The sequence below is a fragment of the Rhopilema esculentum genome, chromosome 14, assembly GCF_057945365.1.
Source record: "Rhopilema esculentum isolate cy_ngs chromosome 14, ASM5794536v1, whole genome shotgun sequence".
NCBI classification, from domain to species: Eukaryota; Metazoa; Cnidaria; class Scyphozoa; order Rhizostomeae; family Rhizostomatidae; genus Rhopilema; species Rhopilema esculentum.
Genome location: NC_142828.1, coordinates 6,016,323 through 6,044,297, shown reverse-complemented (window position 1 = coordinate 6,044,297; position 27,975 = coordinate 6,016,323). Strand labels below are relative to the sequence as shown.

The window sequence follows — 27,975 nt, the reverse complement described above, 5'->3', positions numbered from 1 at the left end:
TTATTTTCCTCCAACAAAGCATTTCTCATTTCTCATGAAAAACTTTTAACTTAAAAGAGCGACAATGGTACAGGTTACAGTAATATCGATTTTCCAATTTCAAAACACAATGCAATTGCCATAAATACACATGTTAATGAATTTTCAAGTTTTACCAGATACAATATCCTTAACATTTCTTCGTCTAACAATAGCCAACAACCTATTTCATCTTTCGTTCAAAAGATAATAGAAGAGACAAATTTATTAAAGCTACAAATGCATTAATAAATAGATTCCTTACTAGTGTACGTTTCAATGTTCATTTTTATAGTTTAATTTGTATGAAGAATTTAAGCAATGCCTCATTTTACGCCTTGTTGAATGTATGGTCAGCTAAAGGATTCTCAAAAATTTCAATTTTCTTCTAACGGGAAAACCTTTCTTTACGTTATCTACTAACAAAATACAGAACAAAATATTAGCTTCCTATAAATTTAAGATTTCTGATAGGTCCCACAAAAGGCATTGAGTCCAAAGTAAAGTCCCCAAACTGGTGAGTCCCCAAACAATACTTTAAGTTTCACATCTAGATTTAATTTTTTGGTTCAGAAAATCAAGTCTTTCGAAAAATTTGCTTTTGATGATTCTCAAAAAAAGGGTCAACTTTTTTGCCTAGTGCAACTAAATCCACTAAAACGTTAATAAATAGAGGTCATTAACATTGTAAGACATCTCTAATTAAAAGACATAATGGTTTCAGATATGATGCCAATACACTCTCTAAGCTGCTCTTCTGTGATGGTGAGAGGTGGTGCAAATCTGATCTTATCTCCATGCGTAGGTTTGGCTAACAACCCATTATCGCGGAGTTGTAAGCATATTTTCCAAGCATCATAATCTGAAAAAGATTTCGGCGTAATCAACAATGTGAAAGGAGGTTTGGAACTAGCACACCTTTTACACGTCGTAACTGCGATAAGTAAAATAGGTGATGATGTAAGCACAATCCATAAAAACACAGGCCTATTAAGATTTATGTACAGGCTCTCTTAGTAGCTGAAAAATTTAAAAACAGCACCAAAAATCGGAAAAATATCATACCAAAGTACCTTTAATACGAAAATTCTTAGAGCATATATCGGGCGAAAAGTACCTAAGTGTGTCACGTTTCCGCTTTTCCGTGCAATTTTCAACTTTAAGTACCAAAGGCTTATTGTTACACTTTCTTGATAATCTGTACCTTATTTAACCAAAATTCCATTAACCGAACGACAGTTTACAATTATTGAAATGGATATATTCCTTCCTCTCAGAACAGAAAAACAAAAACCGGTCAAACTCGCTGAATAATATCCCAAATATTGGAAAAAAAGATGAGCGAAAGTAATTTCTTTAGTTAGAATTTCCTAACTCTGGATTCGAAGGCAAAAGCAGAGGCACATCATTACAGAAACAGAAAAAGATAGAAAACAGAAAGGTAACGCGCCGAAAAAAGTAATCCGGAATAAACATCCAGGCGCAGGTTGAAAGTAACCCGAAGGGAAGATTGGAGCATTTGATTGGCCAATTTCTTTGGCCGACCAGCCACAACCAACTTCTCACATTCAATTGAAGAATCGTGGAGAGTAAACGAACTATTTGGGTGTAGACATGTTGGGATCTTCTGAGCTAATCTAAACAGGCGATTTAAACAAATTCCAAAAGAGCTATATGAAACGATGATCGATGGAAATTACATATTTACTTGAATCTTGAAAATCTTTGACTCTCTGTAAAATTTAAATGGATAACATCTTCGATACACTCAGTTTCATAGAGAATTTCGGCTTAGGCTCAGCACTGGAAATTCCAAAACTGACGGCCTAACTTGAGTACGTAAAATTCCTTAGCAATTTCTTAATTCTTTCTTCATGTCGTTTCTTTGAATTACTTGGAGCAAGTGCATAGAGTTATAAAGATGCCAGAAGATGATTAACAAAGAACAATTTGAAACAAATGATGAAAAGTGTTGTTTGAACTTTTTATACATGGAAAGGATCAGAGTATCAAAACTTGATCTTTGTGATCAAATAAATATGAAAGAACTTTAATTTTTCACATTCCTTCGTAGTTTTCCATCCAGTATGAGAAATTCCGAATGTTTTTGCCTGTCCAAATACTACTTTTCTTATAAAAAATTTCCCTTTAAAGTAATGGGTGCATCAATGCATCTAAAAAAGTTCAAGAAAAAATTGTTGGTTGCCACCATCCTCTCCTAAAAACTAGATGTAGCAACATGCTCCAGCCTGAAGCACAAGATTCACTGCCTCTAATATCTAATATTATTATGAAATTCTTTGCATGCTTACCAGGTGTGTCCTTGATCACAATGGCATTTAGCAGACCCTTCCCTCTTACGTCGGTTACAACATCTTTCGGCAGTTTGCCAAGCTCAGCACGCAAGATGTTGCCAAGGCGCTCTGCATTTTCAGCAAGTTTCTCTTCTTTCACCACCTGTAAAAGAAAAATCATTTTATAATTTCTAATGGGATTCTTGGAAATTTTGGAAATTGATTTTTTATATCAACCAAAAAATATACTAAAGGAGTAACAACTATTTTCATCATAATTCACCTAAGGAAAGCAAGAAAAATCTCTGCAGACAAAAGCAGCAGATCTTGAATGAGCAACAATATATCAACAAAGTATTGCATCAAAAGCCAAGTTTAAAATAGCAAAAAATTTTCTACAATCGGCGATACTTTTCGTTGGAGGAAGGAATTTGCAAATATGTTTTAAGTGTTGAAATAACTGCATGACTAAAGATGGTAATACGGTTCTGAAGAAAAGCTTGTTCCAGAGTCATAAATCACAGAGCCCGGAAACAGACTATCGAATATTGTCATATGACATTCGTGCTTTCGAGTATAGCCCAGAAAGTTTCCAAGGTTTGTTTACCATGTGATATGAAACAATTTATCAAAATGTTTAATGATCTTCGAGCATGACGCAAATAATTACTGCAAGCCCATGGCAATTTCAATTCACAAAACTAATGTAAAAACATTTTCTTTCGTGTGTCAACAATGTCATGTAACATATAATAATGTTTCATCGTTTGTGTTGAACAACATACGAAACAAAAAGTTGTTGGCTAAATATCGAACACTGCCATATGATATTTCTGTCTCAGAAATAATGCACGCTTCCTTGGATGGTCACCATGTCACACGACAGAATCAATCTAGAATTTATCATTTCTTTAACGATTGTCAAACATTTCATATGACATTGTCACGCATGTGACAATTTTTTTTCCATTTTGGCATGGTGTCGTAGGACGATTCAATTAATTGCTGATAATTCCCATGGAGAGATGCACAGTGCCATGAAAATATTTATGCGACGAGGGTAAATCTCAACAGCTAAAAAGACTTCTATAGAGTGTATCACAAGAACATAGACAACACACAGATAGTCAGACAAGCTTAGCCGTGCCATTTCAAAATATAAAACAGCGTCTTTTATCTAATTTGAACATGCAGCTTCTATTCAAGAGCGGCTTTCATTTGTTATCAAGCTAAACCATTGTACATTTTCGAAGTTAGAATTATACGAATCTATTGCTGTAAAACGTTGTAAGTACGTTAAAGTCACTTACGTCAAGTGCAGCCATTGCAACTTTGCAAGCAATTGGATTTCCACCAAATGTTGAGCCATGCTGTAATGATATGGTTGGCAATGTTTAATAAATGATTAAATACACCGAAAGGCTAGGCTAGACTAAAACATATTGTTTATTCCAACATTCAGTGCATACATTAAAAGCCACGTTAAAAAGTGAGTGAAAATTTTAAATGTATGGGAGACAGACACTAGCTGAAAAGGGGCACTAAGATAGATCCCCTCGATAATCAAATGAAAATCTTAAGTTCTGTGATGAGATTTGCCTAACATTCATTAGTTTTTTGCAAAGAAACTGCAGTAAACTTTTAAGTCTAAGAAACCATTATAACCTTGACAACCAACAAACCACATAATCAGAGTCAGAGAAGAACTTAATTATGCAGGATAAAGTTGAGAAGAGTAACAGGTCTTGCCAATTCAGCAGGGTTTGAATTAAATGTTCAGAAATACGTCAAAACACTTTATGACATGTTACAAGTTTGCGACTCTTTAAAGTGCGAAAAATTATTTTAGATGTGTTTTAATGACTTGTGAAATTAAACTTTTTGAAAAAAAACCACAACTGGAATATGAGATTTCCGTCGTGAACAAAAAAAACCACGATTCGTTTGTTCGAACCTGGGCAGGTACAATGCTTGGGACCTTTTCTAACCAAAGAAATAAACCTAAAATGCGCTTAATATGGATTTAAAATGGATAACATTTTCATAAATCAGGGCACTTCCCTGTTTCATTTGTCTCTCCTCTTTCTCCAACGGAGTGTCTAAGTAACGTTGTTCTAGCTAAGTGGCGCACTTTAAGCAAATTTATTCAAAAAGTTGTATAAAAAAAATTTTTACAAGGTTTTAGTGTCACTGGCATGCCTTTGTTAAGCAAACTACTACTAACCTCTCCTGGTTTGATTGTTAACATGACTTCATCATCTGCAAGTATGGCTGAAACCTTTTAAGAAAATGAAAACCAATAATATAGGGCCAGAATAGATTGAACATTGAGACTGCAAAATTAAAAAAAACACTACATCAATGGCTCCCAGTCCTCGTCATAAGGAAATCACCAGGCATGTGACAAACCACATGCATTATTTCTTTCATGCGCGCGATTCACACTCTCAAAATTCAGGCTATTTCTGACCCTGTTTACACAGTCCTGTTTAAAGACGGAACGGCGACGATACAAAATTCGTTCTCTTTCGTAACAAAGTCAAAACCATTCCGGATGGCAGAGAAAAATTAGCTCGGTTCCAGAGTGCCAGCGTAAACGAAAGGGCGAACCACGACCGTTTTGTCACGGTTCCAGACTTGCACGCAGGGCTGCCTAGAGAACTGGAGGCCCTGGGGCCAAAGCGGAGAAATAGGCCCCTGCGAGCGAAGCGAGCAGAAAATCTTTGGGACCACGCCCTTTAAACTAGCTTAAATTCGTTCATTCGTTTAAAATGTTTTACTGTTTATGAGCATAATTTTGTTACTTTTAACCAATTTTATTTCAAAACAGAATACATCACTTTACGGGCAATTTGCATAGAGCTTGAGTGTTTCTGCTGTGTTCATTCCGAGAACATTCTACGTTACAGGGCAACTATAGAGAAATATTGATTGATACAGTGGCGTCGATAAAGGGGGGTCAAGGGGCGAGGCAACCCCCCACAGTACAGCTCAACTGCTGTTTTGTCGGAAAACTTCTGATCCGATCGGAAATTTACATGGTTTGTCTATTTAAATCCAAATGTTACATTTTGAGAGAAAATATTTTAAAGCTGAATATGGCGATCTCTTTTGTTGTTCTGAATCAGATTGGCAATCTCTTTCAATAAGGTATAGAACTTAAAAATGCCTTTTTTCAGAAAAAAGACAAGAAAAATCTTCGAGTAGTATGATTAATGACACGTGACTTACGTGAAGTAATGTACAAAATTTTGAAAAAATAAAAGCTCTTATAAAATTTTTGTCGGAAAATCTAAATTTCTCGCCCCTTTTATAAATTTTCCTATCTACATCACTAGATTGATATTAACCTCGATTGTCGGAAGATCTTCTTTTTGCGGGTCTGTTCGTCGCCTGCCTCTCGCGTCTATGATAAAAAAGCCCCTTTTTTGAGCAATTTTATCGATATTTACCCCGATAATGGCGAAAAAGGGAAGGTAAAAGTTTTGGACACTACGTGGCAACCGCCATGTTTCCGGGAGAATTGGAGCAAACAAAGCGATAAGCCACAATAGAGAGAAAAATAGGCACTATTTAAAGAATTAGCCGATGTTGCTCAGATTATGAAAAACAGAATTTCAAATGTTTCGTTGATGAAAACAATTTTATTCAGGTCAAAAACGACGGTCAAATATACAACTCATGCGTGCGATCAATCACTCGCATTATCGGTGCCATGCGTGCGCCGATGCGTGCGCGTGCGGTCGCACGCATTAAATGTCGAAGACTGGGCCCCTACTTAGTTTGTAGGATCATCAGACCTGTCAACCTAAAATTTTCAAAACCTGGAGATATCAGATTTTTTGTTGAGAAAAACGGAGATTTGGCAAAAAACAGGGAGATGCCTCGAATTTGTTGAATTTATAGACAACATACCTCTCAAAAGAAGTCATTTTGGACAAACAGTTAATGACAACAATTATCATGGGTAGCGTCTTCCTAATGGTTTTTAACGTTTTTGTTAATTTGAAAACACTGACAAAAAACTTTGTTGCGAAGAAAGTCATTTCAATCATTTTTGTTCTAAGCAAACCTTTGCTGAAAGACAAGGAAAAACAGGGAGAAAATCATAAAAAACCGGGAGAAAGCAAGGAAAACCTGGAGTCTCCCGGCAAAACCTGGAGAGTTGACAGGTCTAAATCATAGCAAATGGAAGTAGGATCTCATCCATTTTTATCTATTCTAGAAATTGCTAATAACGGGACTTGATATCTATGCATTGTTATCAATATTGAAAATAAACTCTGAATATTAATAACTAAAAATGTTTTCCAATCATGAAAAGGAAAAATATCTTCAGCACTTACTGGATAAACACCTCCAGACAGGGCTTTACCAAGAATGACAACGTCGGGCCTAACATTTTCATGATCACAACAAAGAAGCCTAAACAAATAAAAAGTCATTAAATAAAGATTAAAACTATAAATTCAATGGAAAACATAAAAAATTTGCCTTTTTCTTTTTCAACTTTATATAATGCTTATATGGTCCACAAGGCTAAGGATAACAATAATTTATAAATAGCTTTGAAAAAAGCAAACGTTTAGTAAACTAAAGCTTTTCGTCTGACAATCTTCAAAGTTTAAAACGTCAGAACATAGATCGAAAACTCTACGCTAAGAAATATGTATAAAGAAATAATTCTGTTTTGTTTTATTCGCTTATAAGTACCGATAAAAATGGAACGTAGGTATTCTTAATCAGCACACCAATACATACAGAATGATTTAATGATGACGTTATGCAAAAGGTTTTTTTAAATTTTCAAATTTAAACCATGCAACCCGAAAAAGCACTACAGAACAGCTTTAAAGATGACTAGAACACCAAATATTGCTTTTTCGGAAGAAATATGTTGTGTAACGTAAGGGTAAAGCCAAAATTTTCGTCTTAAAATACGGAAATATCAACGAAAAACTCTTCGTGAAATCTGCAACATTTCAATTTACCTTTTTGACGTTGAGTTCGATACTGGAAATGCGATCTACGTGAATCTTATTATAAAACTGACCCTTATTTAAAAAGTAAAAGGATTCACGAGATACGGCATTTCAAGGTACTAAAAGAAGATTTGAGAGCAAACTTTGAGGTTTCATATCTAAGATTTTTAAGAACAATTGACGATTCCTCCCACAAGACTAATACTTTGCTCATGGGGGAAGATGCACAGTACCCTAGAGATAAAGACAGTTGACATCCCATTGTTTCCAGCAAGCTCTCTGGCATCACAAAAGGTGTGGTTGGTTCCAGGGGGAATAGGGTCTTGTCCTACTGAAATCTTAAGAAAAAGGCATCATTAGGAACCCTTGTAACTAGCAATTCCCCAGTTATCCACTGACCCTTTGCAGTACCCTATTTATCGATTTAAGTTCAAAGAATATACTAGAAACAATGCAAATACAAGCTTAAGTGTCTCGACGGGTGTAATGCTCTGTCAAACGCAGTGTCCAGAAAATATTACGGTTCCATGGCTGACGTTCAACTAGTTTTGAGGAAGGTCAACTTGAAAAGAAATTATAAAGTGGGAGAAATTTACTGTTGTTTTTGAATTTTCTTTTTGTTTGAAAGACAAAGCTTAAGGGCCAAAACATAGTTTAAATTCCATTTCAAAGAAACTTTTATTCCAATAAAATTTTGAGGAAGGCAAGTAGGCCATAGTTTCGTTTGGAGAAGGCTGAGGCGTCTTTTCAACTCTAGCCTAACGCTGTCTCCAATAATAATCTGTAGAACTATTAACAATGTATTTATAGTGTAACATTGGCAAATTTTTCTAAACCCACGTCCAGTCGTGTGACTGGCAATCAAAACAAATTCAAAAGAGCAGAATCGTGAAAAGAAATTGTGAACAAACTCGCCTTACCTTGGAATTCCGGGTGAACTCTGTAGGATTATCAAGAGAAACATCTTTGTGCATATTCCAACACAGTTTAACAAGAATTCTCCAAAATAATCCCAGAATAACTTGAGTATCCGCAGAAAGCGAACGAAAGAATCTTAACAACATCAGTGCGAAAAGTAAAATGCTTTTCGACTCAGGTGTTGGGGTCCCAAGAGACAAGTGTCACGCGTGAAAGCAGGAATTTCACTTTGCCCACCCACCAAATGAAAAGGGGACAAAGTGAAATACCAAGAATGGCCTAATGTTTTCAGATTTATTCGACATAGGGTAAGAGGCTTTAAGAAAGGTTAAAGCAAGAAAGAAAGTATTAACGTTATTTGCACCAGATTAACCCGAAGGCGCTGAAGTTAAATGTGGCTGATCATACTACCTTAAAGCACTTGACGTACAAAGTCAGGGGTCGTGAGTTCGAGCCTCGCTCGGGTCGGTTATTTTCCCGCACTCTCTATTAATTATCTTTAAAATCCTGTTGCCTGTAAACATTTAATTTAACAAAAAATAGCTTATGACTGATCTCTTTGAATTGTAGCAAACAATATTTTACGTTATTAAATTGCGTTAGGACGATTCTTATTTTTGGAGTCTCATTTTCACTCTCATTTAAGATTGTCTTTTTCTCTTCTTTTGTTCGTATCCCCATCGAAAACAGTCCGTGTCTCCATTGTTTTTAGCCTACGCCGCAGACCCCCCTTCCAAACATTGTTTTGTGCAATTATATTTTAGAAAATATTGCAATTTTAAACAAGCGATAATAGGTATAAGAACCTATCGTTAATTACTAATGCATAAAATGAATTTCCAAATTCCGTTTTTACAAATATAATTCGGCATGCAAAGATGCATCTGAAAACAATAAGCTTTATTTTAAGTCGAAAAGACTCTATTAAAAGGATGCAAAAAATACAAATTATTTTCCTCCAACAAAGCATTTCTCATTTCTCATGAAAAACTTTTAACTTAAAAGAGCGACAATGGTACAGGTTACAGTAATATCGATTTTCCAATTTCAAAACACAATGCAATTGCCATAAATACACATGTTAATGAATTTTCAAGTTTTACCAGATACAATATCCTTAACATTTCTTCGTCTAACAATAGCCAACAACCTATTTCATCTTTCGTTCAAAAGATACTAGAAGAGACAAATTTATTAAAGCTACAAATGCATTAATAAATAGATTCCTTACTAGTGTACGTTTCAATGTTTATTTTATAGTTTAATTTGTATGAAGAATTTAAGCAATGCCTCATTTTACGCCTTGTTGAATGTATGGTCAGCTAAAGGATTCTCAAAATTTTAAATTTTCTTTTAATGATTCTCAAAAAAGGGCCAATTTTTTTGCCTAGTGCAACTAAATCCACTAAAACGTTAATAAATAGAGGTCATTAACATTGTAAGACATCTCTAATTAAAGGACATAATGGTTTCAGATATGATGCCAATACACTCTCTAAGCTGCTCTTCTGTGATGGTAAGAGGTGGTGCAAATCTGATCTTATCTCCATGCGTAGGTTTGGCTAACAACCCATTATCGCGGAGTTGTAAGCATATTTTCCAAGCATCATAATCTGAAAAAGATTTCGGCGTAATCAACAATGTGAAAGGAGGTTTGGAACTAGCACACCTTTTACACGTCGTAACTGCGATAAGTAAAATGGGTGATGATGTAAGCACAATCCATAAAAACACAGGCCTATTAAGATTTATGTACAGGCTTTCTTAGTAGCTGAAAAATTTAAAAACAGCACCAAAAATCGGAAAAATATCATACCAAAGTACCTTTAATACGAAAATTCTTAGAGCATATATCGGGCGAAAAGTACCTAAGTGTGTCACGTTTCCGCTTTTCCGTGCAATTTTCAACTTTAAGTACCAAAGGCTTATTGTTACACTTTCTTGATAATCTGTACCTTATTTAACCAAAACTCCATTAGCCGAACGACAGTTTACAATTATTGAAACGCATATATTCCTCCCTTTCAGAACAGAAAAACAAAAACCGGTCAAACTCGCTGAATAATATCCCAAATATTGAAAAAAAGTTGAGCGAAAGTAATTTCTTTAGTTAGAATTTCCTAGCTCTGGATTCGAAGGCAAAAGCAGAGGCACATCATTACAGAAACAGAAAAAGATAGAAAACAGAAAGGTAACGCGCCGAAAAAAGTAATCCGGAATAAACATCCAGGCGCAGGTTGAAAGTAACCCGAGGGGAAGATTGGAGCATTTGATTGGCCAATTTCTTTGGCCGACCAGCCACAACCAACTTCTCACATTCAATTGAAGAATCGTGGAGAGTAAACGAACTATTTGGGTGTAGACATGTTGGGATCTTCTGAGCTAATCTAAACAGGCGATTTAAACAAATTCCAAAAGAGCTATATGAAACGATGATCGATGGAAATTACATATTTCCTTGAATCTTGAAAATCTTTGACTCTCTGTAAAATTTAAATGGATAACATCTTCGATACAGTCAATTTCATAGAGAATTTCGGCTTAGGCTCAGCACTGGAAATTCCAAAACTGACGGCCTAACTTGAGTACGGAAAATTCCTTAGCAATTTCTTAATTCTTTCTTCGTGTCGTTTCTTTGAATTACTTGGAGCAAGTGCATAGAGTTATAAAGATGCCAGAAGATGATTAACAAAGAACAATTTGAAACAAATGATGAAAAGTGTTGTTTGAACTTTTTATACATGGAAAGGATCAGAGTATCAAAACTTGATCTTTGTGATCAAATAAATATGAAAGAACTTTAATTTTTCACATTCCTTCGTAGTTTTTCATCCAGTATGAGAAACGACATGTTTTTGCCTGTCCAAATACTACTTTTCTTATAAAAAATTTCCCTTTAAAGTAATGGGTGCATCAATGCATCTAAAAAAGTTCAAGAAAAAATTGTTGGTTGCCACCATCCTCTCCTAAAAACTAGATATAGCAACATGCTCCAGCCTGAAGCACAAGATTCACTGCCTCTAATATCTAATATTATTATAAAATTCTTTGCATGCTTACCAGGTGTGTCCTTGATCACAATGGCATTTAGCAGACCCTTCCCTCTTACGTCGGTTACAACATCTTTCGGCAGTTTGCCAAGCTCAGCACGCAAGATGTTGCCAAGGCGCTCTGCATTTTCAGCAAGTTTCTCTTCTTTCACCACCTGTAAAAGAAAAATCATTTTATAATTTCTAATGGGATTCTTGGAAATTTTGGAAATTGATTTTTTCTATCAACCAAAAAATATACTAAAGGAGTAACAACTATTTTCATCATAATTCACCTAAGGAAAGCAAGAAAAATCTCTGCAGACAAAAGCAGCAGATCTTGAATGAGCAACAATATATCAACAAAGTATTGCATCAAAAGCCAAGTTTAAAATAGCAAAAAATGTTCTACAATCGGCGATACTTTTCGTTGGAGGAAGGAATTTGCAAATATGTTTTAAGTGTTAAAATAACTGCATGACTAAAGATGGTAATACGGTTCTGAAGAAAAGCTTGTTCCAGAGTCATAAATCACAGAGCCCGGAAACAGACTATCGAATATTGTCATATGACATTCGTGCTTTCGAGTATAGCCCAGAGAGTTTCCAAGGTTTGTTTACCATGTGATATGAAAAAATTTATCAAAATGTTTAATGATCTTCGAGCATGTCGCAAATAATTACTGCAAGCCCAGGGCAATTTCAATTCACAAAACTAATGTAAAAACATTTTCTTTCGTGTGTCAACAATGTCATGTAACATATAATAATGTTTCATCGTTTGTGTTGAACAACATACGAAACAAAAAGTTGTTGGCTAAATATCGAACACTGCCATATGATATTTGTGTCTCAGAAATAATGCACGCTTCCTTGGATGGTCACCATGTCACACGACAGAATCGATCTAGAATTTATCATTTCTTTAACGATTGTCAAACATTTCATATGACATTGTCACGCATGTGACAATTTTTTTCCATTTTGGCATGGTGTCGTAGGACGATTCAATTAATTGCTGATAATTCCCATGGAGAGATGCACAGTGCCATGAAAATATTTATGCGACGAGGGTAAATCTCAACAGCTAAAAAGACTTCTATAGAGTGTATCACCAGAACATAGACAACACACAGATAGTCAGACAAGCTTAGCCGTGCCAACTTCTTTTCAAAATATAAAACAGCGTCTTTTATCTAATTTGAACATGCAGCTTCTATTCAAGAGCGGCTTTCATTTGTTATCAAGCTAAACCATTGTACATTTTCGAAGTTAGAATTATACGAATCTATTGCTGTAAAACGTTGTAAGTACGTTGAAGTCACTTACGTCAAGTGCAGCCATTGCAACTTTGCAAGCAATTGGATTTCCACCAAATGTTGAGCCATGCTGTAATGATATGGTTGGCAATGTTTAATAAATGATTAAATACACCGAAAGGCTAGGCTAGACTAAAACATATTGTTTATTCCAACATTCAGTGCATACATTATAAGCCACGTTAAAAAGTGAGTGAAAATTTTAAATGTATGGGAGACAGACAGTAGCTGAAAAGGGGCACTAAGATAGATCCCCTCGATAATCAAATGAAAATCTTAAGTTCTGTGATGAGATTTGCCTAACATTCATTAGTTTTTTGTAAAGAAACTGCAGTAAACTTTTGAGTCCAAAAAAACCATTATAACCTTAACAACCAACAAACCACATAATCAGAGTCAGAAAATAACTTAATTATGCAGGATAAAGTCGAGAAGAGTAACAGGTCTTGCCAATTCAGCGGGGTTTGAATTAAATATTCAGAAATACGTCAAAACACTTTATGACATGTTACAAGTTTGCGACTCTTTAAAGTGAGAAAAATTATTTTAGATGTGTTTTAATGACTTGTGAAATTAAACTTTTTGAAAAAAAAACCACAACTGGAATATGAGATTTCCGTCGTGAATAAAAAAACCACGATTCGTTTGTTCGAACCTGGGCAGGTACAATGCTTGGGACCTTTTCTAACCAAAGAAATAAACCTAAAATGCGCTTAATATGGATTTAAAATGGATAACATTTTCTTTATTAACTTTTTATTCACATTCGTAAACCATTGTCAAACTTCCCAAATACAGATGTTATTTGTAATTACCATGTTTTTATGCATCATATTTTAAGATGAGTTTGCATCCCTCTCGGTGGCCCTAGTTTGAGTCTAGAATTGTTAGACTTGCTTACAAAAAGCATGTTGTTACGATGAATTGGGGCACTTCCCTGTTTCATTTGTCTCTCCTCTTTCTCCAACGGAGTGTCTAAGTTACGTTGTTCTAGCTAAGTGGCGCAATTTAAGCAAATATATTCAAAAAGTTGTATAAATATATTTTTACAAGGTTTTAGTGTCACTGGCATGCCTTTGTTTAGCAAACTACTACTAACCTCTCCTGGTTTGATTGTTAACATGACTTCATCATCTGCAAGTATGGCTGAAACCTTTTAAGAAAATGAAAACCAATAATATAGGGCCAGAATAGATTGAACATTGAGACTGCAAAATTAAAAAAAACACTACATCAATGGCTCCCAGTCCTCGTCATAAGGAAATCACCAGGCATGTGACAAACCACATGCATTATTTCTTTCATGCGCGCGATTCACACTCTTAAAAATCAGGCTATTTCGGACCCCGTTTACACAGTCCTGTTTAAAAATGGAACGGCGACGATACAAAATTCGTTCTCTTTCGTAACAAAGTCAAAACCATTCCGGATGGCAGAGAAAAATTAGCTCGGTTCCAGAGTGCCAGCGTAAACGAAAGGGCAAACCACGACCGTTTTGTCACGGTTCCAGACTTGCACGCAGGGCTGCCTAGAGAACCGGAGGCCCTGGGACCAAAGCGGAGAAGTAGGCTCCTTTAAACCTTCAAACCACGCCCTTTAAACTAGCTTAAATTCGTTCATTCGTTTAAAATGTTTTACTGTTTATGAGCATAATTTTGTTACTTTTAACCAATTTTATTTCAAAACAGAATACATCACTTTACGGGCAATTTGCATAGAGCTTGAGTGTTTCTGCTGTGTTCATTCCGAGAACATTCTACGTTACAGGGCAACTATAGAGAAATATTGATTGATACAGTGGCGTCGATAAAGGGGGGTCAAGGGGCGGGGCAACCCCCCCAGTACAGCTCAACTGCTGTTTTGTCGGAAAACTTCTGATCTGATCGGAATTTTACATGGTTTGTCTATTTAAATCCAAATGTTACATTTTGAGAGAAAATATTTTAAAGCTGAATATGGCGATCTCTTTTGTTGTTCTGAATCAGATTGGCAATCTCTTTCAATAAGGTATAGAACTTAAGGACGATGAATAGGTAAAATATGTTAAAGAAATTTGTTTTCTTCAAATCTGGGTTTCTGGTATAAAATTGTAGTTCAAGTATTAGGTTTTAAGTTCTCGATATCTATTTTGCAAAAAAAATATCTTTTCACCTATAAAACTATGTTTTATTATAGCTACCCTGCCTAGCAACGCATGAAATGTGGTTGCTAAGGAAATGATTGGGGTGTCAACCGACTTTCCAGGGCTAAATTTGTCGTTTTTGGGGTTTTATAAGTTTATAAATTGAGTTGAATTATGTTTGTGCACCTATAACATGAAGTACTTGTCGAAAAGATTGCCGACTGCCTCGAGAGGACACTGACACGCTTCACTTTTTACGTTTCTACTATTCGCTGAAATAACATTTGTGCGTTTTTTGAAACTAGTTGAAATTCTTCAGTTTGTCATGCCTGGGAAAAAAAAGAATACTATCTACAGAAAAAAACGGAAAAGAGTGTTCAGTGGTAAACGGAAACAAGAACAGGAACATGAGTCAAATTCGGAAGATTTAGGCCCAGCAAGTTCTTCTTCAACAGAGAAGTTAAATAGATCTTTTGAGAAGATTGATAATAACTGCCCTTTATTGGAGGTCGAAAGAGAGGAGACAATAACAAGAGCCAAAGGATTTCAGCTGGGAATTAACAAATCCACACCAACAACAAGTAGTGCTAAGGAGGGCCACAACAGCAGCCAATATATTAAAGCATATGGTAACAAACTGGTAACCATTGAAAATTTGCAGAACATTTTAACTACAGCTGCAGTATGTGCATCATGTAGGTCAGCAAAAGGAAAATTGGAGCTTTTCCAAAATGACTTGGCACGTAAAGGGCTTGATGAAGAACTTTTGTTACTGTGCACAAACTGTCAGAATTCATCTATTTTTCATACCAGCAATTATGTTAAAGATGGTGGTAGAAGGTCAGAGGTAAATATTCGCCTTATTCAAGGTGGTCTAGAGACAGGAAATGGACACACAAGTTTAAAAAAACTGTGCTCTTTATTGAATTTACCACCACCAGTTTCGAAAAATGCTTACTCTGACACAATTAACAAGATTGAGCAGTGCTACAGTACTGTTGTAGAAAAATCCTTAGAGAAAGCTGCCAAAAATTTGAAAAGAGCTTTGAAAAAGATGTCTCCTTCACATGAAGACCTAGACATTGAGGATGATGTATTTCCAGTCAGTGTCTCTGTAGATGGGACATGGCAAAAACGATATGGTCATTCATCTTTACTTGGTGTTGTCTTTGTTTTGGCAGTTGAGACAGGGGAGGTGCTAGATTTGGAAGTGAAGTCAAAAATTTGTTTCGAATGTAGATCAAAAGGAAACTGGGACAAAGATTCTCAAAGGTATAAAGATTGGTTTGCGAAGCATCAGGATAAATGTTGTATCAACCACAACAAATCATCAGAGGCAATGGAGAAAAGTGCAGCAGTGACAATGTTCCTTCGGTCTATAGAGAAACATAAGTTGAAATATGTAACATATGTTGGAGATGGTGATTCTTCGTCTTTTGGTGAGGTAGCAGATGCTTGCTTTAAAAAATATGGCAGTGACTATTTAGTCACCAAGGAAGATTGCATTGGGCATATTCAAAAAAGAATGGGGTCAAACTTGAGAATGTACAAAAATAAAATGAAAGCAAGCAAACTTCCAGATGGTGTGAGTGTTGGTGGACGAGGGAGATTGACAGATGTTGCAATAGACTCATTGCAAAACTACTATGGGTATGCAATAAGGTCAAATAAAGGCAATTTGAAGATGACACAAGATGCAGTATGGGCAATATATTTTCATAGTATTGTTGGGGAAAATGAAGCATTGGAAATCCAACATAGATTTTGCCCTAAAGGCTCTCTGTCATGGTGCAAATGGCAACAAGACCAACTAAACAAAACCAAAACGTACAATCGAAACAAATGTCTTCCTGCTGTTTTTCGGTCAGAGCTGAAGCCAATTTTTGAAAGATTATCAAAAGAAGACCTTCTAAAGCGTTGTTTAAAAGGGTTAACTCAGAATCAAAATGAGTCTCTTAATAATGTTTTGTGGTCAAAGTGCCCAAAACGTGTTTTCTGTGGGAAGCGTAAACTTGATGCTGCAGCTGCAGCATCAGTTATCCAGTGGAACCAGGGAGCTGCTGGTGCTGGTTGTGTTTTGGAGGAGATGGGGATAGAACATTTTGGTGTGCATACAGCAAGAGGCTTTCGTGCCTTAAATGATACCAGAATAAAGAATGCTGGAAATCAGTCTCGTAGTTCATACCTGAACCGGCGGCGCCTTCTAAGAAAAGCTAAGAAGATGGGAACAAAGGCTGGAAGGCATTATATGTCTGGAGGGTTCAGTACCCATAAAGTGCCAGATGTAATTCTCAAGAAAGACAGAGAAGAACCAAAAGAGCCTCAAATAACATTTGTTGCTGAAGAAAACATCGATGTAATGTTTACATCAGAACCACCACGGAAGCGTTTACGTTGAAGAAAACTTACGTTACTACTTTTTGGATAATTTTCTGGCTAAATCTTGGATAGATTACTAAGCATCAAGAACTCAGTAGGTCAGAATACCTAACTTTTCACTAGAATCATGTATTTGACCTGTTATGCTATTTCTAGCTCTTAAAACGATGAAGTAAAACTTTAAATTAGATTTTCCGCTTTTTTACTTTTCGAACTTTGAGAAAGCCTCATTTCCTTATCCTATTAGGCAGAAAGCTGAAATTTTGTCTATAAGTACCTTTCAAGATGCTTTGTAGGATGAGCAGAGGAAAAGTTGATGGTTACAATCTTTGGACTTGAATTGCCAAAAAAGCCTTTTTCTTGGTTACCATAGCAACGGTTGCTATAACAACAATTTCCTCTGCTCATCCTGGAGTATTTTTTATATGTTCCATTATTGCATAGGTGATTTGTCTTTAGAAAGCTCACCACAGTTCAAATTCTTTCTTAAAGTATTTTTACTGGTCCGGAGTTTCTGGTCCGTAAATTATACATGCGCATTCTGACGTCATGAAATATATGGCATTTTGTTGAAGAGTAGTTGGCTATTACTTGTGAAAAGTTTCTAGCTGATAGAACTTATAGTTTTTGAGAAAACATGGTTTTGGTGCAAGAACAAGTTTTAGTAAGATTACCTATTCATCGTCCTTAAAAATGCCTTTTTTCAGAAAAAAGACAAGAAAAATCTTCGAGTAGTATGATTTATGACACGTGACTTACGTGAAGTAATGTACAAAATTTTGAAAAAAATAAAAGCTCTTATAAAATTTTCGTCGGAAAATCTAAATTTCTCGCCCCTTTTATGAATTTTCCTATCTACATCACTAGATTGATATTAACCTTGATTGTCGGAAGATCTTCTTTTTGCGGATCTATTCGTCGCCTGCCTCTCGCATCTATGATAAAAAAGCCCCTTTTTTGAGCAATTTTATCGATATTTACCCCGATAATGGCGAAAAAGGAAAGGTAAAAGTTTTGGACACTACGTGGCAAACGCCATGTTTCCGGGAGAATTTGAACAAAGCAAAGCGATAAGCCACAATAGAGAGAAAAATAGGCACTATTTAAAGAATTAGCCGATGTTGCTCAGCTTATAAAAACCAAAACTTCCAATGTTTCGTTGATGAAAACAATTTTATTCAGGTCAAAAACGACGGTCAAATATACAACTCATGCGTGCGATCAATCACTCGCATTATCAGTGCCATGCGTGTGCCGATGCGTGCGCGTGCGATCGATTTGCTTTGCTACAAACTAAACTCCTGCTTAGTTTGTAGGATCATCAGACCTGTCAACCTAAAATTTTCAAAACCTGGAGATTTAAGATTTTTTGTTGAGAAAAACGGAATTTTGGCAAAAAAACAGGAAGATGCCTGGAATTTGTTGAATTTATAGACAACATACCTGTCAAAAGAAGTCATTTTGGAATAACAGTTAATGACAACAATTATCATGGGTAGCGTCTTCCTAATGGTTTTTAACGTTTTTGTTAATTTGAAAACACTGACAAAAAACTTGTTGCGAAGAAAGTCATTTTTGTTCTAAGAAAACCTTTGCTGAAAGACAAGGAAAAACTGGGAAAAAATCTTAAAAAACCGGGAGACCGGGTGAAATGAAGCAAAACCTGGAGTCTCCCAGCAAAACCGGAAGAGTTGACAGGTCTGGATCATAGCAAATGAAAGTAGGATCTCATCCATTTTTACCTATTCTAGAAATTGCTAATAACGGGACTTGATATCTATTCATTGTTATCAATATTGAAAAAAAACTCTGAATATTAATAACTAAAAATGTTTTCCAATTATGCAAAGGAAAAATATCTTCAGCACTTACTGGATAAACACCTCCTGACAGGGCTTTGCCAAGAATGACAACGTCAGGCCTAACATTTTCATGATCACAACAAAGAAGCCTAAACAAATAAAAGTCATTAAATAAAGATTAAAACTATAAATTCAATGGAAAACATAAAAAATTTGCCTTATTCTTTTTCAACTTTATATAATGCTTATATGGTCCATTTAAAGATAAGCTGCCTGTTACACAAGGCAAAGGGTAAAAAGCCCTTCTAGAGGTGGTAGATCTCCTGTTAATTCAAAATAAAAATAAGATAATTTCATTGAACTGTAAGGTGTCTATTCTACAAGGATATTAAAAAGTTTTTACATACTTTCCTGTTCGTGCAATTCCTGTTTGAACCTCATCAGCAATAAACAGTACCTTCAAAGCAGAAAAAATTATATTGAGGCTCTTGCTGAGCAAATATTTATAAATCAAAAGTCAGAGCTGTTGCTAGCTTATGTGCTTCAAGGCCAACTTAAAGCCCTCAAACATTCCAGGTAGAAAATGATGCAGCCAATGCTAGATTCCAACAGAATCAAAATTTATTCCAAATTTGCTAACAGATTCCAGTTTTCAGCTATGGCCCCAAAAGCATTTTCTGCCTCTCTGAATGCATCTTATAAAGACAAATTTTTCAAAGATAACTGTTGCTTTTACAGATGACTGAAGTTTAAACAACATATAAAAATATGAACATCCCCTAGCTTAATAATCTACTGTTAGTTTCTACGTTGAGCATATGATCGGCAACAGTTGACAGGTAAGCAATGCTGCAGTCACCATCACAGTTGACTCGAAATGTGGTTGCACAAAGCCTTAGATCATTTTGCCAAACTCTTGTGTTACCTTAAATAAAAAATATTTATCTGCTTGCCTCTTAGAAGCTTGTTTGAGACTCTAAGACTGAAATTATGTCGTATTATCTCTCTCTGCTAGAAGCACAATACTATTCATCAGGGAACTCACAGTTCATTATCTCATATCATCAGCAGGATATGTGAAACATCACACTAACTTTTCTTGGGAATTAATAGATTGTAATGACTTAAAAGCTTATGTCTATTATCAACAACTAAATACCCTTATCAAATTTGTAACTAGGACAACTTCCTAACTGTACAGCTAGAATCTTCTCAAGGCTTTAATTATCTTGTGGTTGCATGACTTCTATTATTGAAGATTTCCTTCATTTTTACATTTACTTCTCACAGCTACATGCTGTGTCTCATCCTATACATACTAGCTACCAATCAATTCATCCAAATTGGAAGAAAATTTGTATTCTGGCCTATGAGAAAGCTTAACAATACTTTTGCAGGAGGTCATACCGAAACAAGGTCTCATAAGAGCAGCTGATGCAGTTTTGAATGCTCACTTTGTGTTCAGAAACTGAAACCACAAAGTACAGCAAGGAAAGGAACTTGCCGTACTTACACTGTTGACAAACAAAAAGTGGTCCTTGTCATGTTTGACAAATGCAAGATGGGATTACTACAAGAAAAAACAGCTCAGGAAAATAACTTGGTACCTAAAGCGAGTTGTTTGGTGATATATAACTTGATTTTGATTTTGTTAAACCCTGAGCCTTTCATGGCTCTGTATATTTTGCTGCCAAAGAAACAACAAACCCAATCTCCCAAATGATATACTTGGTACTCACATTATACTTGGTACAAAGGTCACGAACCCCTTGCAGGTAACCATCATCAGGTACAAATACCCCAGCTTCTCCTTGAATTGGTTCAACCATGAATGCAGCAGTGTTTGGGTCTTTGATAGCTTCCTACAACACAAGACGTGTTTATAAGCCTACATTTATCTTATCATAAATATAAATATAATGAGAATATAAAAAACCTTATCTAATTAAAAACAACAACAAAATGAAAACATACCCTATATTATATCGATTAATTTGAAGTAGCAATTAGGTACAAAGTTAGTGTGTATAGGTACAAATATACTGAGCTGATTGATACCTCTACAGCAGCCAAATCGTTGTAGGGGACCAACTGAAAGCCTGGCATGTACGGGCCGTAATCCTGAAAACATGACGGATCACTAGAACTTGAGCAGGCAGCTAACGTCCTTCCCCAGAAATTATTTTCCGCAAAGACAACTTTAGCTTGACAGTCAGGAACACCTTTAACTAAATAGGCCCATTTTCTTGCAAGCTTAACTGCTGTTTCCCCACCCTCAACACCAGTGTTCATTGGCAGTACTTTATCGTACCCGAACATGTCTGTGACGTATTTTTCATACTGTCCCAACTGGTCGTTGTAAAATGCACGTGAAGTAAGTGTCAGGACGTCGGCTTGTTCTTTCAAAGCACCAACAATCTTTGGATGACAATGCCCCTGGTTAACAGCTGAGTAGGCACTGAGAAAATCGTAGTATCGCTTGCCGTCAACATCCCAAACAAAGACTCCTTGGCCTCGGGCAAGAGCGACTGGGATAGGCCCATAGTTATGAGCACCATATTTATCTTCTAGATCAAATACAGCTTTCGACTTTGCAGAAGGTCCAGCTAAAGCACTCAAACTTCGAGAAATTTTTGGCAAACGAAATGCTGCTTTTGCATACCTTGACAACATCATGACTTTGCGACCCAAACAAATCAAAACAGAAAGGAAGTATAACTCCTCGCAAAATGATGAAACGTGTAGGTCAATTCTATCTGCATGAAAACGAGACTGATCACATGTGCACTCATTCATATATCAAAACACACCCCCAAAATCGTGTTCCAAAAGTGTGAAGAATATCAAATTACTTAAACCAAATTCTTCTTTCTTTTCAAGTCCAAGTCTCAACCCTCAGGGCCCACACCACCGGGGGAAAGGGGGGCTGGAGGGGCCATGCCCCCACTTTTTGTTAAGCAAAAATACTTTCAATGAGGCCCTGTTTTGAAGCACTAAATTCAAGTTCGATTAAAAGCACTTGGCCCCTCCACTTTGAAATTCGTGGTATGGGCTCTACCCCTGCTGGAAGACTGCATTTATCAGAAAAGTTAAGAAAAAGCAAGACACTTTGTTGAGCATCTGCGAATTAATCCATCTGATCCAATATTGTTACTTGGTTTTCCCTTTGTTCTTCATTCTTTCTGCCTGTTGAAGCAGGGTTTAATGGCCGCGATGCGATGAGGGGGGGGGGGGGGGTAACTTGGAGGAGATTGTGTCGTATGGACTGATTTTGTACTTCATCAAAATCCGATGAAAAAATGTTGGGGGATGGGAAAATATTCCGATAGCAAAAACGGCTAAGCTTAAAATTTTTTGTTTGCTCCCCTGTTGCTTTGTTTTAATTTTACTGAAAATGTGTGCCCTTACATGAACATCATGTCTTATAATTCTATGAACACAATCAAAATGTGTTCCATCAGAGTCGAAGACTTAAGTCGTGGGTAGAGAAATATGTAAGGGTTAAAGGGGGTCAAGCACCATATGGATTGAAAATAAAACGTGTATCTCTAGCATCGTTTACAGCTGGAAATTGTCTATTGTGATGCTTCCACGTTTACATTTTGGCGTGATTTTGCCACTGATCTCCATAAAAGACTTTCTATAAAGCCAAATTCACTGATCTCTATAAAAGTCTTTTATAGAGATCAGTGAATTTGGCTTTTTCCAACATTGATTTGGCTTGAAGTCCCAAAAGAATCTACCAACTCTATTCATAAGTTAAATGAAATATAAAACATCATTTCCTAGTTTTAATCAAGGTACAAGAGAAATAAATAATATTTTTTATAACATTTGAATGTTCTCATAATCAACTGTTTCCGCCTGAATTTCATATCTTCGTCAGCATTTTAAACCTTCTAGATTTTACGACGCGAGTACTTTTCGCGTCATCAAATCTCCCGTCAGGGGATGCTCGACCAAGTTTTCAGGCTCATCCCACGTGACTGATACCTCTAATCCACCTTGACTTGAAGTTTTTATGTAATTTTCCTGTTTTTCCCCTACTGAATTTGAAGTTATTTTACTTAAAATTTTTTTGCTGACATTAACAGTTCACGTTATTTAAAAACCATTTGAATATTTGAATTTACCACACATTTTGGAATCCAGTCTCTCTGTTCGCGTTAATTTGTGATCGCATTAATTTTCTCCAAGTTATTTTCCATGTTATTTGGTGTACCGCGTTATTCTCGTGTAATAAGAAGTTTATCACTGGGGTTTTGGGGGTGAGGAAATTGAATTCAAATCGAGGCCGAAGATTCTTCCAAGATGGAGGCGCAGTTCTTGGAAGGTTTTAGTAATGAAGCCTTATTATTTCTAATTGCATTGATTCTTTTACCCACGATGGCGACATACTTCTGGACAAGAGCCGGTAATACGGACCATATGGTTCATCCAGAGCAAAGAGCAACAGTACTGGAAGCTAGGGAGCACAGAGCTGCCTCAGAGAGGAGCCAGCACCATGTCAACAACGGCGATAGTGAAACCCAGCAACAAAGACGTCAGATACCAAACGATGTGAGATTTGAGCAATGTCCAATATGCTTAGACCAAATCGCAATACCTACAGAGACTAACTGCGGTCATTTATTCTGCGCGGCCTGTATTGTAGCCTATTGGGAGGCTGGTTCGTGGTTACGTGGTATGAACTGTCCGATTTGCAGACAAGAGGTGTCCCTCTTGTTGACAACGAATCTACACGAAGAACCCTTGTCTGAGAGCGCACAACAAAGCCTTTCACGGATACGTGCTTACAATCTTCGATTCTCTGGGGAACCTAGAACCTTATTTCAGTACATCCAAGATTTCCCAGTGCTTTTTAGGCATCTCATGTGGGAATTGTTTTCTGTTGATGGTTTGATGACAATGTTCCGAATAAGGATTCTGCTTTACATGTCTCTTACCGTAATCTACATCATTTCACCATTAGATCTTATCCCTGAAGCCATAACTGGAGTGCTTGGATTTGTGGACGATATAATTATTTTGTTAGTTGTACTTGTGTATGCTACTGTTCTATACCGTTACCATGTTACTGGAGAATAGCCAGCTTTACTAATAAAATAAACCACCTACCATTGATAAAGTTAGATGTTCATGAAGTTTTTTTGTAATCAAGAGAAATTTCTTTTAGAAAATATTGTTTAATGTCTCATCATTGGTTCATCTTAGTGGACAAAAAATTCTGCTGCCAAAACATGGGGTTTTGCCATGCAGGGGAAGGGGCTTCTTTAGCAAAATTTCAGACTTCACACAACCTCAGTCCTCCCTTGTGCAAAAAAGCTACTGATGCCACTGCCTTAATCTGGTAAGGGATGCTAAAATGTACTTGGTCCAGCCATACCATTAACTTATATGTTGGATCTGATAATTTTGAAAGAACAAACTTTTATTCACTGGCAGATTGATTATTTTCTAAACAGGTATGTTGAAACCTGGTGTATGTAGGGATAGACCAAAAACAAAGCTTTGAACAATGCAGATTTATAACTGGAGCTCCTTTCTGCCAGAAAAATATTGCATCTTCAATGTTGTTGAAGGTCACTTTCCACATCTTTTCCTTATGATAAACAAATAAAAAATGTAAATTGTCTGAACTGTCAATATTGTTCTGTGGGGAAAGAGAGGGGGGGGGGAGGCAGAAAAAGTAGTATTCGGAAAAACAAACAGGGAATTTTTTGGCAGTGGTTGTAGGTTTTAAGAATATTATAATACTGTATGCGCCGGCAGCCCTGGACAGGAAATCAAAGAATCAAATTATGATGTGAGGAATTTGCAAATTCTGATACAACTTGCTTCTAATACATTGGGTCAAAATCAGCTGCAGTTTAAAGAAAAACCATTGAAATCTAATACTTAATTATTTTTGCAGAAGGATTACTTTTTGTAGTTTTGTTGAGTGGATAAAATGGCATTGAGCCCAAAAAAGAGTTGAATTTTGGTGTCACACCCTTCTAGTCAATGGAAAATAGTGGAAACACCCATTTTCAAAATTCGGTTTTTAACTTTAAGGTAAAGCATCTAATATAAAAAATGCAAAATCTTTGCCTTGTTTTGTTACCACTGACTACCAAAAACTGATTTTTACCAAATGGAAGCAAAATTGACCAAAGAACACAGAAATATTCAAGAACAACTTTATAAATAGCAGCCTGGCTTTTCTAGTTCTCTGTTTCTTTAATAAATTGTTACTTGACATTTGAAGAAAATGAGATTTAGAGTTTTTGCTTGTATACCTATGATAAATTCAAAAACGCCAACAAATTACACTCTTTTTTAGAAAACGCTGTTTTAAGAATGATCTGCCAGATATAAAAATAACCTAAAAACATACCCAGCCTCAGATGACGTTTTTGGAGAAATAATAATATTTTTGAAAATTTTCCCTCATTTTTAAAAAACAGAACAGACTTTACCAGCCGAGCCAGTCAACTGTGCTACTAAAAACATTATAAAAAACTGTTATCTAGCGGTCTAGAAACGATTCATAGAATAGAAAAAAAAATTGAAACTAGAAAAATGATAGGAACGACTGAGCCTTTGGTTATCCAAATAAAGAAATCAAGCATTGCTAAAGGTTATTGGTTCTTAAAAAAAGAGTGTTCCTAGCAAACAAAACTGTATTCAGATACTAATGGGGACAATCTAGCACTCTTGGTACCAAACAATTCCTCTCAATGTTTGTTTTGTATATCTTTATATTTCAAAAGCACTTGACCGGGTATGGCATTATGGTCTAATTGATAATCTCAAACGATGTGGTGTTTCAGGCAGGGCCATGGAGAGGATATATGGGCCCCGGGTCAGGACGAAAGATTAATAACAAGACAAGCCGAAGGCAGACTTTTCCTGGGTGTACGGGGAATGCTCCTCCAACAAAGTTTGAAGACAATTCTTGTGTAAATTGTTAGCGTGGCGAAATGACGCAGGCGGTTTTTACTTCTGTTGGCTTTTTTGATATAATTTACATAGATGCCATAATTAAAAAAAAGCATCTTAACCATAAGATATGGAATTGTTTATGATTACACTAACTACCGGAAACATGGCATATTTAAGCAACTCAAGTTTTTCGGCACCAAAAAGTTTTTGGCAATTCTTTATATTTTAATTCTATTCCACTTAATAAATTCAAGCAAATCAGATCCAAGCAAGCAAACAGATGTGCGTGCCCCAGTTTTATTTTTGTGTGACGTTAACTCACCTTCACCTTCTGTTCTTAAAAGCAATAGGTCGAGTGCAAAAAGCTTGATATCTCTCCAGAGTCAAAAACAGACATTGATACCTTTTCAAAATACTTAAAGTCGTTCAAAGCAATAATATTGATTACAAAAGGATTTAATTTTTTGAAGCAGGTTGGCATTAGAATAAAAGTATTGCAGCTTAGACAAACAAAAATCAATGCTGAGTAGCAAAACCTCGAGAGCCTTGTAGATGAAATACAACTGTCCCAAAAATATCGAAGATCAAAATAAATTATCAAAATTAATCTCTGTCTGTAAGTGTAATCCAAGAATAGGCACATGGTGCTTTCCAGTTTTGTTGAAAAAGTTTTCCTAGAGAACTACAAAATTATCTAAAGCTACAGGCTCTGTTTCAGCGAGATAACACTGTTTTTCCTTTTCTTCATTCATTTATAAACTTTATCATTATCATTATTAATGACAGGTCGTGATAATGGAGAGGTAGATTTATTACTTACAAGTTTTTTAATCGAGTTATTATTTATGGGCCCCTATTTCCATGGGTCCTTATTTCCATGGGTCCTTATTTCCATGGGCCCCCGGGTCAGTGACCCATCTGACCCGGGTCATCTGACCCATCTGACCTCTTCTCAGCACTGGTTTCAGGTAAACTTCTCGATCTTCTTCGAAATTTTTTTAAAGATGAAAAACAGCGTACAGTGTCCTAACTGGGGATATATTTCTACCGGCGTGCCCCAGGGGTCTATTTTAGGTTCTTTACTTTATCTAGTCTATACAAATGATCTAACAACTGGTTTAAAATGCAATTTAAAGCTATTTGCTGATGATACATCGTTATTCATCGGTAGAAGACACAAATACATCTGCAAATGTTGTGAACCATGATCTGGGATTGATAAGGGGCATGATTGGAGAATGTCATTTAATCCTGATCATCACAAGCAAGCGGTTGAATTGATCTTCTCCAGGAAAAATACTAAAATTAATCATCCAGACATTTTTTAATAACTCAACGGTGATGAAAGTAGATGAACATAAATATTTAGGAATTATCATCGACACCAAATTGCCTTTTTTTTGCTCATATCCAAGCAGCCAATTCAAAAACAAGAAATGACACAGGTAAGCTGAAAAATCTCTCCAGCTACCTGCCCAGGCATACCTTGAACGAATTGTACAAACTTTATGTGAAGATGTTGTATTGTGATCTAATATTGTAAACGAGGTTGTAAGAGAAAAAGAAGATTAAGACGTACCGGATGATAGTTAAAGGATTCAGAGTAAAGTTGAGTAGAAGAAAAGGCGTTTGAGAAATTGAAGGTAATGTTGAGGAGAATTCAAGAGGTTTTTTTGTGTTATTCTCGCCAAGTCGGACACTCCGTTACACTTTATGTGCGAACATGGGGATGTGATTTACCAATAAACCTGCAAAAATATGCTAATTTAGTCGGAATATTTCGTTACGAAATTTAATGGCAAAATGAGTCTGTTCAATATTCTGCTGCACTTGCGGTGTCAGGAGAATGGAGAGTGGGAAGTTAGACGCGGAGGTAAGCTGGGAATCGCTAGATCTTCGGAGGTGGAGTCAATGCCTCACCTTATTGCATAGATTTCTAAATGTTTCTGCACCTTTTATATTAGCGAACCAATCCCATCAGTTCATCAGTCGCTATACTCTTTTTGCAGGCGGGACGTAAATGGGCGCAAGGACTGAACAATTTCAGTCTACTTTCTATCCACATTGCCTATCAGAATGGAATTAGCTTGATCCAGAAATTAGACATGCACCACATGATACTGCTTTAAAGCTGCTATTCTTAAAACGTCCTTCTGTAAAATCCTTTTTTGGCATCTACGACCCACTAG

The 27,975-nt window shown here is 36.2% G+C and overlaps 4 protein-coding genes across 4 annotated transcripts; 2 read left to right on the top strand and 2 right to left on the bottom strand.

The window, feature by feature from the left end:
• LOC148958546 (ornithine aminotransferase, mitochondrial-like) lies at nucleotides 1-8,273 on the bottom strand. The gene is made up of 6 exons (XM_089112317.1): nucleotides 8,215-8,273; nucleotides 6,659-6,737; nucleotides 4,537-4,590; nucleotides 3,623-3,682; nucleotides 2,331-2,475; nucleotides 1-880 (listed from the first exon to the last, which is right to left on the bottom strand). The coding sequence occupies exons 1-6, from the start codon at nucleotides 8,256-8,258 to the stop codon at nucleotides 717-719; spliced, it is 546 nt and encodes a 181-aa protein (XP_088968443.1). The 5' UTR covers nucleotides 8,259-8,273; the 3' UTR covers nucleotides 1-716.
• Nucleotides 8,274-9,160: 887 nt separating this feature from the next.
• Nucleotides 9,161-21,623, bottom strand: LOC135696037 (ornithine aminotransferase, mitochondrial). Its single transcript, XM_065215300.2, has 8 exons — nucleotides 20,921-21,623; nucleotides 20,602-20,724; nucleotides 19,270-19,319; nucleotides 18,933-19,011; nucleotides 13,659-13,712; nucleotides 12,570-12,629; nucleotides 11,273-11,417; nucleotides 9,161-9,825 (listed from the first exon to the last, which is right to left on the bottom strand). Exons 1-8 carry the CDS (start codon nucleotides 21,536-21,538, stop codon nucleotides 9,662-9,664), a joined length of 1,293 nt encoding a protein of 430 aa, XP_065071372.2. The 5' UTR covers nucleotides 21,539-21,623; the 3' UTR covers nucleotides 9,161-9,661.
• LOC148958545 (uncharacterized) lies at nucleotides 14,580-17,250 on the top strand. The gene has a single exon (XM_089112315.1). It carries the CDS (start codon nucleotides 15,007-15,009, stop codon nucleotides 17,077-17,079), a length of 2,073 nt encoding a protein of 690 aa, XP_088968441.1. The 5' UTR covers nucleotides 14,580-15,006; the 3' UTR covers nucleotides 17,080-17,250.
• Nucleotides 21,624-23,139: 1,516 nt separating the features above from the next.
• LOC135696040 (E3 ubiquitin-protein ligase RNF170) lies at nucleotides 23,140-24,436 on the top strand. Its single transcript, XM_065215304.2, has one exon. The coding sequence runs from the start codon at nucleotides 23,174-23,176 to the stop codon at nucleotides 23,948-23,950; it is 777 nt and encodes a 258-aa protein (XP_065071376.1). The 5' UTR covers nucleotides 23,140-23,173; the 3' UTR covers nucleotides 23,951-24,436.
• The last annotated feature ends 3,539 nt before the right edge of the window (nucleotides 24,437-27,975 follow it).